The sequence below is a fragment of the Chiloscyllium punctatum genome, chromosome 38 (genome assembly GCF_047496795.1).
Source record: "Chiloscyllium punctatum isolate Juve2018m chromosome 38, sChiPun1.3, whole genome shotgun sequence".
NCBI lineage: Eukaryota > Metazoa > Chordata > Chondrichthyes > Orectolobiformes > Hemiscylliidae > Chiloscyllium > Chiloscyllium punctatum.
Genome location: NC_092776.1, coordinates 19,734,875 through 19,753,874, shown reverse-complemented (window position 1 = coordinate 19,753,874; position 19,000 = coordinate 19,734,875). Strand labels below are relative to the sequence as shown.

At 45.1% G+C, this 19,000-nt stretch overlaps 1 protein-coding gene across 1 annotated transcript in view; it reads right to left on the bottom strand.

Moving 5' to 3' along the window:
* The window catches only part of rab11fip2 (RAB11 family interacting protein 2 (class I)), a 91,864-nt gene that overhangs the window by 8,907 nt on the left and 63,957 nt on the right, over positions 1 to 19,000 (bottom strand). The window contains exon 4 of the mRNA XM_072557332.1: positions 2,814 to 2,949. Coding sequence (XP_072413433.1) covers positions 2,814 to 2,949 — 136 coding nt within the window. The remainder of the gene's footprint in view (positions 1 to 2,813; positions 2,950 to 19,000) is intronic.

The window sequence follows — 19,000 nt, the reverse complement described above, 5'->3', positions numbered from 1 at the left end:
TGTTGGTTTGGATCAGATGCAGCGGGATAGGGGCTTTAGTGTTTGTGAGACGATTCTGCTGGGGGATAATTTGGGGCATGAAAGTGATCTGGGGGAGATACCATTGGTGGCGTGAGGTATAATTCAATAGTTACTCAGGAGTAGACCATGTACTTTAACAATCAGAGTTTTCCTGAGTAACCATTTTACTTAATTTTATTGGAACTCTGAAGTCTGATTTAAATGGAGGCTTTGAGGGTTCCAAACAAAGAGTAATTCCCCAAGAGAAAATTCAATTTCCCAGGTAATTCTTTCAATGTGCTCTTATTGGGATTGTGGCAGAGTCCTCATGCGAAAATTCCATCAAATTACATACTGGTCATTGGCAACATATATGGTTATTAACCATACATAGAGAAAAATTCAGCAAAGCTTCAATACATTTTTGATAAAGTAATGTGTGAAATGCACAATAAAAAAGGGAGACCATTCTGCTGACACTTGATTCAAGTGAATCAAAGTTGTCAAGATGAAAGTCTGTGGAGAAAACTCACTGGCTGATGTGTCAACATGTTACTTTGATAAAAATTTTGTTACTATTAAATTCTGATTAAAGTATAACTAGGCTGCCAAGAAATATTATGCCTGGACCAAGGCTTCCATATAAAACAGAAGCAAATGGGAATGATACACTGGAATCCCACGTCTGGTTACAAATTACACTTTAATCAGCTATGGATTAATCCAGGCTGTGTTATAAGATTTCTAAAAAAAACTGAACACACTAAATAAAGCCTTTCATGTTTGACAGGATATGCATAAAGAAATTTGCAAACTCCTTGCATGCCAAGTATCGGTTAAATTTCCCAAACATTAAGGATCACAAAAACTTAATATATACAACTCAACTATACATCATTTACAGATATTTTATGAATAATAAAACTTAAATCCACAAATAAAGTATCTATTCAATTTTTACCATGATGTGATTTTAGAATAACATTTGTGCACTTTACGTTAGTCTTCACCACACAAATGCACAACCTGCTGAATAATACATTTTAAAATTTGGTAAACTAAAATCAGAGGTAGATCTTAGACAGGGATTACTTATTCAAATTTGGAACAGAAACTTACTCACCACCCTTTCTCACATCATTGCTATAGAGGGCTTCATGTGATTCAGCACCATTTCTCTAAATCTCGCCACATTGGTGAAACAGCCACCTTTTTAACAGTATTGTGGTCAATTATCTAAACCGTTCCCTCCATAATAAGCAGCCAGTCATTTAACTTTTCTCTATTTGTGAGCCAGCTTTGGGCATGTTTTCAGATGAAATGGTGGTGTGATGTCAGAGGTGGATAAACAAAAGTCAAGTGTTAAATAATCAGTTCTGTAGGAGAGTGGTGTAGAACAGAAGGTTACAAAAAAAAAGGGACAAAGACATTTAGGGGTTGAAGCAGACAACTGTGAACTTTAAGTTGGATGTATAGGGTTCAAGAGCTAATTTAAATCAAAGGCATAGCAGAGATTTAGATGAGCTTAAGTTTATTGAGTGTGAAGCGTGGGATGCCAGCCAAAGAGAATTTCAAATAGTTGAGTACAGAGATGACAAGGCTAGGTATAGGTTACAATGGCATATGGAATGACGCAAGGCTCAAATGATGGCTTCAGACATCCAAGTATTTAACTGGAATACATTGTGGCTAACTCAAAACCAGACACTGGAGGTGAGTGCAGCCACACTTTAGGCATCTTGTTGAGGACAAAGTGGAGGGAGTCAACTCAAATGCTCAGTGATACCATATAGTAAAAATCAAGTGTAATTACTAACATGCTACTAACAGAATATTGAGTACAGGAGTTAGGAGGTCATGTTGCGGCTGTACAGGACATTGGTTAGGCCACTTTTGGAATATTGTGCGCAATTCTGGATTCCTTCCTATCGGAACGATGTTGTGAAACTTGAAAGGGATCAGAAAAGATTTACAAGGATGTTGCCAGGGTTGGAGGATTTAAGCTATAGGGAGAGGCTGAATAAGCTGGGGCTGTTTCCCCTGGAGTGTCAGAGGCTGAGGGGTGACCTCATAGAGGTTTATAAAATCATGAGGGGCATGGAGAGGGTAAATAGAAAGTCTTTTACCTGGGGTGGGGGAATCCAGAACTAGAGAGCATAGGTTTAGGGTGAGAAGGGAAAGATATAAGAAACCCAAGAAGCAACTTTTTCCAAGCAGAGGATGGTGCATGTGTGGAATGGGCTGACACAGGCAGTGGTGAGGGCTAATACAATTGCAACATTTAAAAGGCATTTGAATCGGTACATGAATAGGAAGGGTGTGGAGGGATATGGGCCGGATGCTGGCAGGTGGGACTAGATTGGGTTGGGATTCTGGTTGGCATGGATGAGTTGGACCAAAGGATCTGTTTCCATGCTGAACATCTATGACTCTTTAAAAGTGGATGTAGAAATTGGAAAGACGCAAGATAAATAAAAAAGCAGTAATTGTAGTGGCTCCAACATATCAAATCCATGAAGGGAGAAGTAGTACTAGGCAATATACTACAAAAATCATTGATTAAATAACTCTTCACAATAAATTTAATCCAAAAATGAAACTATAAAGTTGAACATTTTACCAAAGGACTAAAATTTAAAAATATCATTAGAGCAGTCATGGCAATAACAGGAACACAATGAAAATCAATTTCAGCTTAAATGAGTCAAAAAGTGGAAGATTCATCTCAAAACAAACAGCACTTTATTGGGCTTGGTACATGATACATGTTTGGATGTCATTATATAAAAGTGTTAAAAATTTATTACACTTACTCTGTTTTTCTCCCCATAGCGTTCAAAGTGATGTTGCTTGAATGCATTACTTGAATGTTGACTATTTTCTTGACATTTATGTCTGTCAGTGGATACTAGTGTTTTTGTATCTTCAGGATTTGTGGGTTTGGTTAAACTGGAATAAGAAAAAGAAAAATTCTAACTTGAAGTTCAGGGTAACTATACAATCATTCATTTAAATGAAAATCCATTATCGATCCACTATAACGATGTGTCATGTGTAAAACTTTGATGCACTCCCATGCTAATCCTCTTTTTTAATTTCCGGATGTACATTCTTTAGAAGCTTCTCCACAACTTAAGAATTACAGGCCAATCCAGGTGTGACTGTAATGTTCTTTGCAAATCAACACACATGGCAAGTAACTGCTAGCCTCCTCCAACTGCTGCACAATGCTAGATTAGTTTATCCAGAAAGGTAGCCACAGTCGAGGCACTTGATCAATTTAAAACTATTTTTTTCCTTTAACTTGACTCTACATAAAAGAGTCAAAACAATAATTCAGCACGGTTCACTTTTCTATTTTCTTTCTCCCAGTTTCCTTATTTGCCACTTAAAATATCAAAATTTCAAATTTGAATTCATCTATATTTAGGAACTTGTGTAAACCAAAATTTTAAAAATTCATCACACGAATTAATACTCCCATAATCTTATCTGCCTTATATCCTCAGGTACTTCTAAAATCTTTCCATAACAGGTCAGATCTGCCCTCTTTCAGCATTTGCTGCACACATTTAGTGCGTTACAGTGCCAGAGTGCACTTCCAAAATGACTGTCACCACTTCACAGCATTTAAAATATAATGGATCAGATCTATAATTTATTAAGAAATTTCGATTTGAACTCACTAATTTCATGGTCTTCAGAGTACAGGAAATTAACTTGTTGTTCAAAATTCAATCACAACAGCACAGCCAAGAGAGCTGAACTCCCATTTCAGCTTGAACAATGGTTCTATTGCAATAATCCTCAATACTGTCCCTTTGCTCCCTCCCCTACTTAACATTTCATACTTCTTCTCTTGATTATTTATTCCAGTGATGAAAAATCATTTTGCCACTAAAAGAAGTGATATATATTTTTATACTCCAAACTTGTTTGCAAAATAAACCAAAGATTTGGAATTTGTAATACCAATATCAATGCCTAATCTCCAAGCGGAACAGAGGTTAATAAAACTAGTTTAAATTTCAGAGTTTTGATTGTTATCTTTTGGATTAACAGACATTTGTGACTAAGATAATATCCTTTATTTGTATTACCTACATCTTAAAAAATGCTCCAGTCCAAGCTAGGATATAAAGTCGTATTATTTTCTGTAAATACCAAACAATTGCATCTTTTGGAAAGTAGGGCATCACCTCATATATAAAAATAAGTCAAATGTTACTTGCAGCTCAATTTTCTTAAATTGGTACAGTTTAGAAAGTTACAACCATGTCGCTCAAGTCACGACCTGGACGTTTTACCTTATTAACACTGCTGGGGTTCCCAGCATAACCAAACTGAATCAGAATCTAAAATAGCCTTTAGCAGCAGTGGGAGGCTTCAGGTCAGGGAGACAAGAAAAGGTCACATTACAACAAAGGTCACAACTACAAGGTGGTGGTGCCTGGTGAATCAAACCTGCTAAGCCTTAACTGGTCTGCGATAGTGATGTGAGGCGTTCTGCCCTACTTGCTATAGGATTGATTTGAATGAGGCATTCTTTCATCAGGTATTGTCTGAACTCTAAAGACAGGAACCCTCCCTCATGGCCTGCTTTTCATTCTCACACTGATGTGTCAAGGACGTGATGGACTTGTTCATTCATGGCTCCTTTTTTGATCTCACTCAGAAAAATGAGTGAGGTGAACTGGATCGAATTAGCTGTGGTGAAAACTGAGAACAGTTCGATTTATATAAGTGTGGCAGTAATTTGTCGTGCCCTTTCTTCATCTGATGTCGTTCTCATGTCAGACAAGCTGGAGGATATGGTGGTCAATGGTTAAAAGGTTAAAGAGGCAGGCCCTAATTACCACACGTGACAAATGGAAGCCAAATTAATTGTAGAAATATTCAATTTGAAGACAATGTTACATAAATTTATATACAGTCTTATAATGAGAATCCAAACCTAACTACCAATTCAAGTCGAATGAATTTGATATGGCACACTATGACAGAGATGAAACATAAAATAGTGTTGTCAAAACTGAGATATCACAGTACTAATTTTGAAGTCATAAAATTAAAGTGATCCTGTATGGAACAGAATATTGTCAGGTTCACATTTGAAAATAATTTTAACTTGGTAAGGTGAGATTTAGTCAAAGCCAAACAAATGGTACAAATTTTAAAGTATGAAGTTACATACTGTTGATTGTAATTAAGCTAAATGACTTATGATCCAAATACAAATTTTTGGAGAAACTCCATCAAAACTGATAGCAGGTAGGAAATGGAGGCACTATAAGATGGAGGTGGGGGGGGGGGGGGTTGTGGAGGAAAGAGTTGAGGTGGAGAGAGCATGCGCACTGTGGGTGAAGGGAAGAAGAAGAGGAAGAATGCATGGGTGTACAGGAGAAGGAAAGTGAGAGAGCACGCGCGCGCAGGGTCGGGGGGCACAGGAGCGAGGCGGGAGGGCAGGGTCGGAGCATGGAGGCACAGAAAAAAAAGGGGATGAGCGCGTGTTGGTGCATAGGTGGGTACACAGGAGAGACAAGGGTGGGCAGAGGAAGGGGGAGAGGAGGGGGCGGGCGGGGCGGGGAGAGGAGGGGGCGGGCGGGGAGAGGAGGGGGCGGGCGGGGCGGGGAGAGGAGGGGGAGGGGCGAGGGGGCGGGAAGGGGAGGGGCGAGGGGGCGGGAAGGGGAGGGGCGAGGGGGCGGGAAGGGGAGGGGCGAGGGGGCGGGAAGGGGAGGGGCGAGGGGGCGGGAAGGGGAGGGGCGAGGGGGCGGGAAGGGGAGGGGCGAGGGGGCGGGAAGGGGAGGGGCGAGGGGGCGGGAAGGGGAGGGGCGAGGGGGCGGGAAGGGGGAGGGGCGAGGGGGCGGGAAGGGGAGGGGCGAGGGGGCGGGAAGGGGAGGGGCGAGGGGGCGGGGGCGGGGTGAGGGGCGAACGGGGAGGGAAGGGGAGAGGGGGAGGGAAGGGGAGAGGGGGAGGGAAGGGGAGAGGGGGAGGGAAGGGGAGAGGGGGAGGGAAGGGGAGGGCGGGAGGGAAGGGGCGGGGGGGGCGGGAGGGAAGGGGCGGGGGGGCGCGGGAGGGAAGGGGAGGGGGGGGCGGGAGGGAAGGGGAGAGGGGGAGGGAAGGGGAAAGGGGAAAGGGGAAAGGGGGAAGGAAGGGGAAAAGGAGAGGGAAGAGGAGAGGGGGAGGGAAGGGGAGAGGGGGAGGGAGAGGGAGAGGGGAAAGGGGGAGGGAAGGGGAAAGGGGGAGGGAAGGGGAAAGGGGGAGGGAAGGGGAAAGGGGGAGGGGAGGGGAAAGGGGGAGGGAGAGGGAGAGGGGAAAGGGGGAGGGAAGGGGAAAGGGGGAGGGAAGGGGAAAGGGGGAGGGAAGGGGAAAGGGGGAGGGGAGGGGAAAGGGGGAGAGGAGGGGAAAGGGGGAGGGAAGGGGAGAGGGGGAGGGAAGGGGAGGGGGGGGAGGGAAGGGGAGGGGGGGAGGGAAGGGGAGGGGGGGAGGGAAGGGGAGGGGGGGAGGGAAGGGGAGAGGGGGAGGGAAGGGGAGAGGGGGAGGGAAGGGGAGAGGGGGGAGGGAGAGGGGGAGGGGGAGGGGGAGGGAAGGGGAGAGGGGGAGGGAAGGGGAGAGGGGGAGGGAAGGGGGGGCGGTGAGGGAAGGGGGGGCGGGCGGTGAGGGAAGGGGGGGGCGGGCGGGGAGGGAAAGGGGGGGCGGGCGGGGAGGGAAAGGGGGGGCGGGCGGGGAGGGAAAGGGGGGGCGGGCGGGGAGGGAAGGGGGGGCGGGCGGGCGGGGAGGGAAGGGGGGGCGGGCGGGCGGGGAGGGAAGGGGGGGCGGGCGGGCGGGGAGGGAAGGGGGGGCGGGCGGGCGGGGAGGGAAGGGGGGGCGGGCGGGCGGGGAGGGAAGGGGGGGCGGGGGGGCGGGCGGGCGGGGAGGGAAGGGGGGGCGGGCGGGCGGGGAGGGAAGGGGGGGCGGGCGGGCGGGGGGGGCGGGCGGGGAGGGAAGGGCGGGCGGGGAGGGAAGGGGGGGCGGGCGGGCGGGCGGGCGGGGAGGGAAGGGGGGGCGGGGAGGGAAGGGGGGGCGGGCGGGCGGGGAGGGAAGGGGGGGCGGGCGGGCGGGGAGGGAAGGGGGGGCGGGGAGGGAAGGGGGGGCGGGGGGGCGGGCGGGCGGGGAGGGAAGGGCGGGCGGGGAGGGAAGGGGGGGCGGGCGGGCGGGGAGGGAAGGGGGGGCGGGCGGGCGGGAAGGGGGGGCGGGCGGGCGGGGAGGGAAGGGGGGGCGGGCGGGCGGGGAGGGAAGGGGGGGCGGGCGGGCGGGGAGGGAAGGGGGGGCGGGCGGGCGGGGAGGGAAGGGGGGGCGGGCGGGCGGGGAGGGAAGGGGGGGCGGGCGGGCGGGGAGGGAAGGGGGGGCGGGCGGGCGGGGAGGGAAGGGGGGGGCGGGGGGGGAGGGGAGAGAGGGGGCGGGCGGGAGGGGAGGGAGGGGAGGGGAGGGAGGGGAGGGGAGGCCGGGGAGGGGAGGCCCGGGAGGGGAGGCCGGGGAGGGAGGGGCGGGCGGGGCGGGCAGGGTAGAGAGGGGGGAGGGAAGGGGAGAGTGGGGGGGGGAGGGGAGAGTGGGGAGGGAAGGGGAGAGTGGGGGGGGGAGGGAAGGGGAGAGTGGGGGGGGGGAGGGAAGGGGAGAGTGGGGGGGAGAGGGGGCGGAGTGGGGGGTGTGGGTGGAGTGGGGGGTGGGTGGGGGAGTGGGTGGAGTGGGAAGGGGAGAGTCGGGGGGGGGAGGGAATGGGAGAGTGGGGGGAAGGGAAGGGAAGGGAAGGAGAGAGTTGTGGGGTGGGTGGTGGGGGAGGGAAGGGGAGGGAGGGAAGGTGATAGTGGGGTGGGCTGGATGGGGGGAGGGGGGGAGTGGAGGAAGAAGTGGAGAGTGGGTGGAAGAGGAGAGTGGGTGGAAGGGGAGAGTGAGGCAGGAGTGTCTCAGTGTGCAGGCGAGTGTGGACACGAGAGAGAGAGAGAGAGAGAGAGAGAGAGAGAGAGAGAGAGAGAGAGAGAGAGAAAGCGCAAGAGGGAAAAGCGTCAGATAAAAGGAGGGTCAAGAGACAAAAAGGGGCTTGTTGGTAATAAGCCAGGACAGAGGAAAAGCTGAGTAAGTGAAAGTGAGAGCTAAGAGTAGAACTCAAATGGGTAGGATGTGCTGAAAGCAATCCACTCCAAGACAGGACATGGCTGTCGTGTTGGGGTGGGCAAGAAAAAAAATTACAAGGACATATCAGGCTGTAAAAGTTACTGAGCCATAAATGCTGCAAGGTCCTTCACATCTCACTGTTAATAGGTCTGAGACAGATATGTTGGTGTGGTACCATGGTGGTGATTTGAAGAGACAGGCAGCTGGAAGCTTGGGGCCGTTGTTTAAGGACAAAGCACAGGTGTTCAGCAAAATGGTCACCCCAGTATAGAGAGACCACATTGTGAGCAATGAATACATTTGGCCAGATTCATCTGGAAGGCATGTCTGAGCCTTGAATGCTGAGGGGAGACAAACAGGAAGGTAATACATTTTCCAGGATTGCATAGGAGGGTGCTGTGGTGTGGTGTTGGGAGGACAAATGATGAAGGTGTCCCAGAGGGAAAGATCCCTGTGCAGTGCTGACCAGGGAGGGGAAGGGAATGTGTCTGGTTGCAGTATCCCATTAAAAGTACAACCACAATAACAGGAAATCCTTAGTTGAGGAAAAAGATGAACATTTCTGGGGCTCAACTACAGAAGGTGGCATCATTAGAACAGATGCAACTCAAACACAGAAATTGGGAGAATGGGATGGATTCCTTACAGTAAGCATGGTATGAGGATGTATACTTCAGGTAACTGTGGGAGTTGGGTTTGTAATGCTAGCAGTAGCTAGCCTACTCCCAGAAATGGAAACAAAGATACTGAGGAAGGGAATGGAGAAAGCAAAGATGGATCAGGTGAGGGCAGGGTGGAAAAAGAAAGTGAAATTCATAACTTTTTCCAGTTCGAAGTAACGATGTAATCTATGTACTGGAGAAAGAGTGGTGGCCTGAATAGGATTGGAACAAGAAATGTTCCAGGTACTCCACAAGGAGACCAGCATAAATGAGATGAGGTTGCTGACAGTTGTGAACAATGGCCTGGGAGGCTGAGCACCAGTTTTCAGACTTGTCCACCTATCTACCCCCAACCATGGCACCACCAACAAGCAACAGGCTAGTGCTATTAGTTCTGATGACTAGAAATGGCAACACTTCCCTCCCCATGATGCTGCCAGACCTGCTGAGTTTCTCCAGCAAATTCTGGTTTTGTTTCAGATCTCCAGCATCTTCAGGTCTGTTTTGTTTTAGGTCAAATGACCGACTTGTACATTTGTTCAGCTTCTAAGAACATAAAACACACATAGCTCTAGAAATTCAACAGCAGAGTACAGCCGTATCGTTTTGCAAGTACAAGTACTACAAACAATTATATTTTTCAGTTTTCATTGTTTCTCGTGGCTACTTCACATTTCGAAGACAAAACCTATGGAAAGCTTGTATTTTGAAGAGATGCCTTGCCCTGGCAAAAGAACTGTAAAACTCAGAACAGGGAGGGAAGTTAGGTTCAATGGCTTAGGAATAAGCCAGTGAGTGAGAACTGTAGGACGTTTGAGGTACTCATTTAAATAATAAGCAAAAAGGATGGCCAGAAACTGAAACCAATATCTTTATTGCTCATGCTACCCTATAAACCAACAAGTTTCTGCATACTTAAGATATGAAGTAATACACAATACATGAAAACAATGTTGAAGTAGACGGTCAGTTATTATCTCAGTGAATGATGGAGGGCTTGAAGGACCAAATTGCCTGGTCCTTTTTATATTCTGACATATTGTACTTATCCACCAAACCTATTGAGGTCTTGCCTTTTCCACACAGACGATCATAGGTGTGTTCAATAAACCTTTATATTTCTGAATTCCTAAAGAGCTCATTAATCTGCTTATTATCCCTAAGGATCCATAAAAAGGAGTTGGTAATAACTTGTCCAGTTAAACTGTCGTTCTTCCTGCTCGACTGTCCAGTAACTCTTAAGAGCTCATTAATTACCTGTCCTATTTCTCTATGGAGATAGTTAATTACCTGTCTGGTATCTCAATGGAACTTGTTAATGATATGTCCAGTATCTCTACAGAGCCTTTGATAACACATTCATATTATATTGAGCTTTCTTTTACCACTTGTCAAAAGCTGTAAATTGAGAAATTTTCACATAATTTGGACTTTTTTTTGGTAATTTTGTCTCAGACATTTCACATTAACAAAGGTTAATAGATTGTCAGAAGAAAAGTCATCACACTACCATGTTTTGTAGTTGAATAATATTCCACATAATCTAAAGTAATATATTTCTCTTGCCACATATCTCATCATAACTTTGTAATTAGCAGTGACAAAAACTGTGCTGGTTTGTTGATGCAGCAAGCGCTAGTATAAAATCAGATTTACCTGGTTAAATTAAGTTTCTATGATATTTGTGCAAGACAAAAGCCAACATAGTGGTAATTTAGCAAAACTATACAAAATAAAATAGCCAAGATATTAAACCTGGTATATACTTGAAGGTTTCAGATGTATTGTATAAACCTGATAAGCAACTTGTACATTCTGTAAATGTTTAACATTATACTTTCAATAAGCACCTTCTGGCTACTATTTAAAAGGATGATTTTAGAAATAGCTATCACAGCCTTTGAATATTAAACTGTTTGCTCAACATTTAAGAACAGCTAATAATGCACAAAGAACAGCAATACTGAGTAATTCATTAATTTATAATACTTACTCCTAGTTTTCAACTACTGCGATCCACTTACTCACAAGGTCAGCTCAAGTCCCATCTTTGTTTTTTCCATTAACTCAACTGGTTTGATTCTGTGCCCTTTCGCAGTACATAAGCAAGTTACAATGGAGTAGTATCCATGTTGTTTGTTATCCATGGAAGATAGAGGCATATCTCTCCTCCAGATAGTGAGGATTTGGTGTACAACATAAAATTAAATCATTCAAGTGTAAACCCAACAAATCACTCTCATGCAGCATATTAAGAAAAGGAAGGAGGAGGGTTTGCAGCAGGTTGTGAGGGAACCAAGAGGGAAAAACATTTGACCTATCCATACCAATCTGTCAGCTGCACATGCATCTGTCCATTACAGCATAAATAACAATGACCACTGCACAGTCCTTGTGCAGATGAAGTCTCACCTTCACATTGAGAAGAACTTCCATTGTGTTGTGTGACACCATCACCATGCTAAATTAGGATAGATCGAGCAACTCAACACTGCACATCCATGAGGCACTGGAGGCCATCTACAGAACAGAATTACAGTCCAGCACAATTTGCAACCTCAAGGCCCGGCATATCCCTCACTCAAACATTACCATGGCTCAACACTGGTTCAATGGAGATTGCAGGAAGGCATGCCAGGAGCAGCACTAAGCATACCTAAAAATGAGGTGTCAATCTAATGAAGTTACCAAACAGGATTACTCACATGCTAAACAACATAAGCAATAAGTGATAAACAGAACTAAGCAATTTCACATCTAATGGATCAGATCTAAGCTCCTGCCATATCCAGTCAGGAATGGTGGTGGCCAATTAAACAACCTCACTGCAGGAGAAAGCCCAGAAATCCAAAAATGTGCAGGTTAAGTGAATTGGCCATGCTAGATTTCCCCATAGTGTGAGGTGCATTAGTCAGGGGTAAATATGGGGAATGGGTCTGGTGGGTCACTGTTCAGAGGGTCAGTGTGGACTTGTTGGGCTGAAAGGCCTGTTTCCATTCTGTAGGGAATCTAAACCTAATCAAATATCCCCATCCTCAATGCTAAAGTATTTGCAGCAATATTCAACCAGAAGTACCAAGTGGGATGATCCATTTCGGCCTCCTCCAGTAGTCCCAGCATTATATAAATAAGAGTCTTCAACCAACTTGATTCACTCCACATGATATCAAGCAATGGTTGGAGGTACTGGATACTGCAAAGGTTATGGGCCCCCCTGGCAACATTCTGGCAATAGCACTGAAGACTTGTACTCCAGAACTTGCCACTCCCCCAGCCAAGCTCTTCCAGTCAGTTATAACACTGGCATCTACAAGACAATGTGGAAAATTGCCCAGGTATGTCTGGAATATAAAAAACACATCAAATGCAAACCAGCCAATTACTACCCAGTCAGTCAGTCTACTCTCAATCATCAGTAAAGTGATAAATACTGCAATCAAACAGCATCTGCTCAGCAATGGCCTGAGTGACACAGTTTAGAGTTCTACAAGGGCCACTCAGTTCCTGACTTCGTTACATCCTGGATTTAAACATAGACAAAAAGAGAGCTGTATTCTACTGCTGAGGTGAGAATGACAACCCTAGTCATCAAGGCTGCATTTGATAATGTGTGTCATCATGGAGCCCCAGCAAAACTGGAATCAATGGGAATCAGGGGTCAAACTTTTCGCCGGTTGAAGTTAATACCAGGCATATAGGAAGCTAGTTGTGGTTATTGAGGTCGGTCATTTCAGATCCAGGATATCTCTGCAGGCATTCCTCAGGGTAGTGTCCTAGGATCAACTATCTTCAACTGCTTCATTAACAATCTTCCATCATAAAGACAGAAGTGGGGATGTTTGACAATGTCAACACCATTTGTGCTTTCTTGAATACTAAAACAGTACATGCTCAAATGCAACATGATCTGGACAATACCCAGGCTTAGGCTGTCAACTGTCAAGTAACTTGTGCACCATACAAATGGCAAACTATGACCATCACCATTAAGCAGCAATCTAAACCCCCACTCTGACATTCAATGGTCATACCATCACTGAATCCCACATTGTCAATACCTTGGGCTTACCATTGACCAGAAACGCAACTGCACCTGACACATAAACACTGTGGCTACAAGAATATATCAACGGTTTGGAATACTGCAGCAAGTAACTCATGTTCTGACAATCCAAAGCCTGTCCATCATCTATAAAGGAATACTGCCTACTTACCTGGATGGTATAGCTCCAACGGCACTCAAGAAGCTTGATACCATCTAGAACAAAGCAACACTTGACTAGCACCATATCCAAAAACATCCACTCCCTGCACCACTGACAATCAGTAGCAGCAGTGTGTCCTATCTACAAGGTGCACTGCAGAAATTCCCCAAAGGTCCTCAGATAGAACCTTCCAACATGACAAACACTTCGATCCAGAAGGACAAGAACAGCTGATACATGGGAATACTATCATCTTCAAGTTCCCCTCGAAGCTACTGACCATCCTGACTTGGAAATATATCATTCCTTAACTGTTGCTGGGTCAAAAAGCTGGAATTCCCTCCTGAACGGCATTACGGGTCAAACCTCAGCAGGTAGACTGGAGCAGTTCATTAGGCAGATCACCATCACCTTCTCAAGGGCAACTAGGGGCAGGCAATAAATGTTGGCCAGCCAGCGACACCCACATCCCATGAATGAATTTAAAAAATGCCTTCCACATTGCCCATGGAACTTGGATATTAGTTTTTTTGTGATTCACGGACAACGGCTGAGCTCAGCGGAACTGGAAGCTTGGACTATATTTGTTTCAATGCAACAGGTAAAATGGATGAAATTAGAGCCTTGGTTAATACATAGAATTATGTTGTTGTTGATATCACAGATGTGATCGAAAGAGGGACAGATTGGCAGCTTAATGTTCCGGGATATCAGTTGTTTAGATGAGACACAGGAGAAGCAAAACTGATGGGGGAGTTGCATTAGGGAGCATCTCACAGCTGTGTTGAGGCAGAACATCCCGAGAGATCTAATGGATCTTATGGGTGGGGCTCAGGAATTAGAAAGGTGCAATTACAATGCTGGGATTGTAGTACAGACCTCCCTGCTGCCAGCAGGACAGAAAGGGAGAGATATGTAGCTAGATTCTGGAAAGATGTGAAAATAATAGGGTTGTTGTGGTGGCTGATTTTAATTTCACCATATTGACTGGGACTCACTTCGTGCCATAGATTTGGATGGGGAGCAAATTGTTAGGTGGGTCCAGGAGGGAATTTTGAAACAGTGTGTAGATAGTCCAATGATGGAGGGGCCATATGGGATCTGGTATTGGGAAATGAGCTCAGCCAGGTGGTCAAAGTTTCACTGGGGGAGCATTTTGGGAATACTGACCATGATTCCATAAGTTTAAAGAGGCTCATGGATAAAGACAAGAGTGGACCTCGGATGAAAGTGTTAAGTTTGGGAAGGCCAACTACAACCAAATTAGGCAAAAATTGGAGAATGTGCATTGGGGAGTGGCTATTTGAGGGTAAATCCACATCTGACATGCGAGTGTCTTTTAAGGACCAGATTATTAGAGTGCATAACGGGCATGTTCCTGTGAAAGTGAAGGACACGAATGACAGGAATAGGGAACTAGATTAGATTAAACTAGATCAGATTAGATTCCCTACATTATGGAAGCAGGCCCTTCGGCCAACCAGTTCACACTGGCCCCTCTGAAGAGTAACCCACCCAGACCCATTTCCCTCTGACTAATGCGCCTAGCACCATGGACAATTTAGCATGGCCAATTCACCTGCCCTGCACTTCTTTGGACTGTGGGAGGAAACTGAGCACCCGGAGGAAACCCACGCAGACACAGGGAGAATGTGCAAACTCCACACAGACAGTCGCCTGAGGCTGGAATTGAACTTGGGACCCTGGTGCTGCGAGGCAGCAGTGACCACTGTGGAAATATTAGCTTAATCAAAAAATAAAAGGAAGCATACCCAAGGGCTAAGCAACTAAAAACAAAAAATCTTTGAAGAATATAGAGAAAGTAGGAAGGAGCTCAAATGGGTCCTTCGGAGGGATAAAAGGGGCTATGAAAATGTCCTTGGCCAGTAGAGTTAAGAAGAATTCCAACACATTTTTTTTACATATTATGGAGCAAGAGGTTAGCTAGGAAAAGAGTAGTTCTACTCAAGGATAAAGCAGGGAGGTTAAGTATGGAGTCAGAGAAATAGGTTAGATCCTTAATAAGTACTTTACATCAGTATTCACCAAAGAGAGGGATGTTGATGTTAGGGAAAGGTATGTGAATGCTCTCAGACAGGAGAGGGGAATGAAGGAGGAAGTGTTAGGTGTATTGAAATACACTAAGACAAGTCCCCAAGGCCAGATGGGTTCTATCCCAGGATACTGTAGAAGGCAAGGGAGGAAATAACTGGGGACATAACAGATATCTTTGCCTCCTCTTTGGCCTCAGGCGAGGTTCCAGATGACTGAAGAATGAACAATGTTGTTCCTTTGTTTAAGAAGGGAAACAGAGATAATCCAAGTTATTACAGGCTGGTGAGCCTGACATCTGTGGTAGGGAAACTGCTGGAGAAAATATTGAGAGACAGGATTTATTTACATTTGAAAGCAAATGGACTTGTTAGTGATAGGAAGCATGGGCCTATGCAGGGAAGATCATGTCTCACCAACTTGATTACATATTTTTTTGAGGTGGTGACAAAAATGATTGATACGACAAGGGCAGTGGATGTTGTTTGATAAGGTATCCAATGGCAGGCTGGTACAGAAGGTAAAGTCTAATGGGATCTGGTGTGAGCTGACTAGATGGATACAAAATTGACTTGGTCATAGAAGACAGTGGGTAGTGGTGGAAGGGTGCTTTTTGGAATAGAGAACAACAACCAGTGGCGTTCCACAGGGATCAGTGCTGGGACCTTTGTTATTTGAATATGATCTGGAGGAAAATGTAGGTAGCCTGATTAGTAAGCATGTGGATAACATCAAAACTGGCAGAATTGGAGGTATTAAGGACTGTCATAGGATATTGTTTTCACTGGAAAAATGGAGGCGGAGGAGCAACCTGCTAGTAGTCTACAAGATTATGAGAGAGACATAGATAAGGTGGATAGTCAGGAGGTTTTGTTTCCCCGGGGTGGGAAGGTGGGGCACAGGTTCAAGGAGAGAGGGGGAAAGTTTAGGGGAAAATCTCTTACAAAGAGGTTGGTGGGTGCCTGGAATGCACTGGCAGTGGAGGTGATGGAAGCAGGCACGTCAGCAACATTTAAGGGATGAATGAGAGGCAAACAGAGGAACAGAAACTAAGCATGGGCAATAAGTAGTGGGTCTAAATAAGGATTAGGAAATCGGCACAGGCTTGGTGGGCCAAAAGGGCCTGTTCCTGTTTGTACCCTATCCCTGTAACCCTGTCCTTCCCATGGTTAGTCCACCCAATCTGCACATCCTTGGACACTATGGGCAATTTAGCATGGCCAATCCAATTAGCCTGCACATGTTTGGACTGTGGGAGGTAACTGGAGAAACCGGAGGAAATCCACGTGCAGACACTGGGAGAATGTCTGTGTGGAGTTTGCACAGTAACCAGAGGGTGGTTTTGAATTCGGGTCTCTGGTGTTGTGAAACAACAGTGCTAACAACAACAACTATATTGTAAAACTGAAACAGAAGGAAGGTTTAGTGAAATATCACAGCTGCGAATGCAGTCTATCGTGATGTTTCTCAAACTTAGCTCAAGACGTAGTCCTAATGGAATGGTTTTCATACCTCACTGAAGATTTGCCATCTATCAGATATCAATATTTTGTAGGGTCAACTAGTCACTTAATGACGGTTTAGAAAAAAAAGTTTTTCCTCTCCCATAAGTACAGCCTAGACTTTGGCAACATGTTTCAGCTAAATACATTCTGCATTCAGAGACACTGTGAATCCAAATCAATTAACATTGTGTACTTATACATATTTGCAGAAAATCAATCATTTGGACAGTTTAAGAACATGGAATACAGAGGCTTCAGAACTACAAACTGTTTGGAGGCATGAGAAAATAAAAAAAAACAGTAGTTTAGAATTTCTTCACAACAGAAAATCATCAGAAAGCAGCCTTATTAAAGCTTTGGATATTAAATAATAGTACACCTTGTGCTGGAGATTTGGCATAATGCTATAGCTGAACATCTCTTAGTATGTAATATACTGCCAAGATTTGGCGTAGCATTTGTAAACCAGTTGAAGCTAACAAGTAATCCAAACAGAACAATGTACATCAAGATCCTGTCAAACTCATTGTCCCACTTACTGTTGATCAGTTAAAATCTGCCTTCTATCCACCCTCTAAACGTTCTGGCTGCTATAAAATAAATATATGGCAACCTAAATCAATAACAGCCTTAAAAATCCAACAAAGGTGAAATTATACAGCTGGTAGTTCAAGCTGATTTGTATGTATTCTAAATGATTTTCTCTTGTTCATCAGGTGCAATACATCAGATAATTTTTAAGACGACTGGGTTTATAGGGTTCTTGTGGTATAGTGGTAGCACCCCTATCTCAAAGCGAGGAGACCTGACTGCAATTCCCAACTGTTGTAATATCATTAAACAGGGTGATTTAAAATCTGAAACCCAGTCTTTTCTTACTGGGAAATCTATTAAAGCTGATGGAACAGAGGCAAGTGGTGGCATGGTGGCTAGTAGTTACCACTGCTGCCTCACAGCACCAGGGACCTGCGTTCAATTCCACACTCGGGCAATTGTCTGTGTGGAGTTTGCACATTCTCCCTGTGTTTGCGTGGGTTTCCTCCAGGTGCTTAGAAGTTTATAAAATAGTGAGGGGTATAGATAGAGTTAATGGTTGCCTCTTCCCTAGGATGAAGGATTTCAAGACTAGGAGGCATATTTTTAGGGGGAGAGGAAAGCGATTTAAAAAAGACACGAGTCAAATTTTGTACACTGAGGGTGTTTCCCATGTGGAATGAACCTCCTACAAAAGGTAGTGGATGTGGATTTAAAAGACATTTGGATAGCTACAGGAATAGGAATGGTTTGGAGGGACGTGGGCCAGGAGCAGGTAGGTCGGACTAGTTCAATTTGGGATTATGTCTGGCATGGACTGGTTGGACTGAAGAGTCTGTTTCCATGCTGTATGACTCTATAACTATGTATACAGGTTAGGTGGATTGGCCAGGCTAAATTGCCAGTAGTATGAGGGATGTGTGGGCGAGGTGGATTTGCTCTGGGAAATGCAGCGTTACAGGGACAGGGTGGGGTGGGATGCTCTTCGGAGGGTCGGTGTGGATTCAATGGGCCAAATGGCCTGCTTCCACACTGTAGGGATTCTGTGAAGTTGCTGACCTGGTTAGAAGCGGAAATAAAGCTCATAGTTTTCATCAAATTGGAAGGAAGTTCCCAGTGATATTCTACACCTAAGAAATCTCTTTTTACATTTTCTTCTATTGTCAGAGTTTGCTTGATGTATTTATTCATTACTTCAAATTTGCCTGTCAAGTTGGTTTACATCTCAAACACCGCAGGTAAATTGCCTCAGTACTTGTACAATATTCCATACAGTGAAGTATTTTAGAATCTTCCAACTACTCATTGTGACAGTCTTTCCTCTGCAAACTTCCAATAATTTCAATTGTACATGTTTATAGAGAATGTTGGAAATTAAAATCATTTTAAAAAATGCAATATGGCTTTTGAGCCCAGTGTACTGGGAGATAAAACAATAAAGATTACATTTCATACATTAATTTTTAAAATATTGTTAGACCAGAATTAGATATCTATAAGCATGTTGAAACACTGCAATAACGTGTCAATTTGACTATATGCACACACCACCACCAGAATCTAGCAGACTCTAGAATCCACTTCCATGATCTTCTCGGATAATCCTATTCTACCTATATAAGTCTTTTGCCCATCAAGTATAAACATTGTTACAGATATCTTTTCTTACTTGACTTCCTAATTTTGAACCTGTACGCCTGATGTAACAATGCCTGTTCTTCTTCGTACTTTACACCATCAAAATTCTATTGAAATTGAATTTAAGTGTCACTTAATTGCTTTGAAATTTGGAGACACCTTGAATTGTGGTTGATGGCTAAGCGCTTTGCACTTGTTTCTCAAATTAGACTTTAAATGCCATTGAAATTAGCCAAAAAGCTTCCAGGAATAC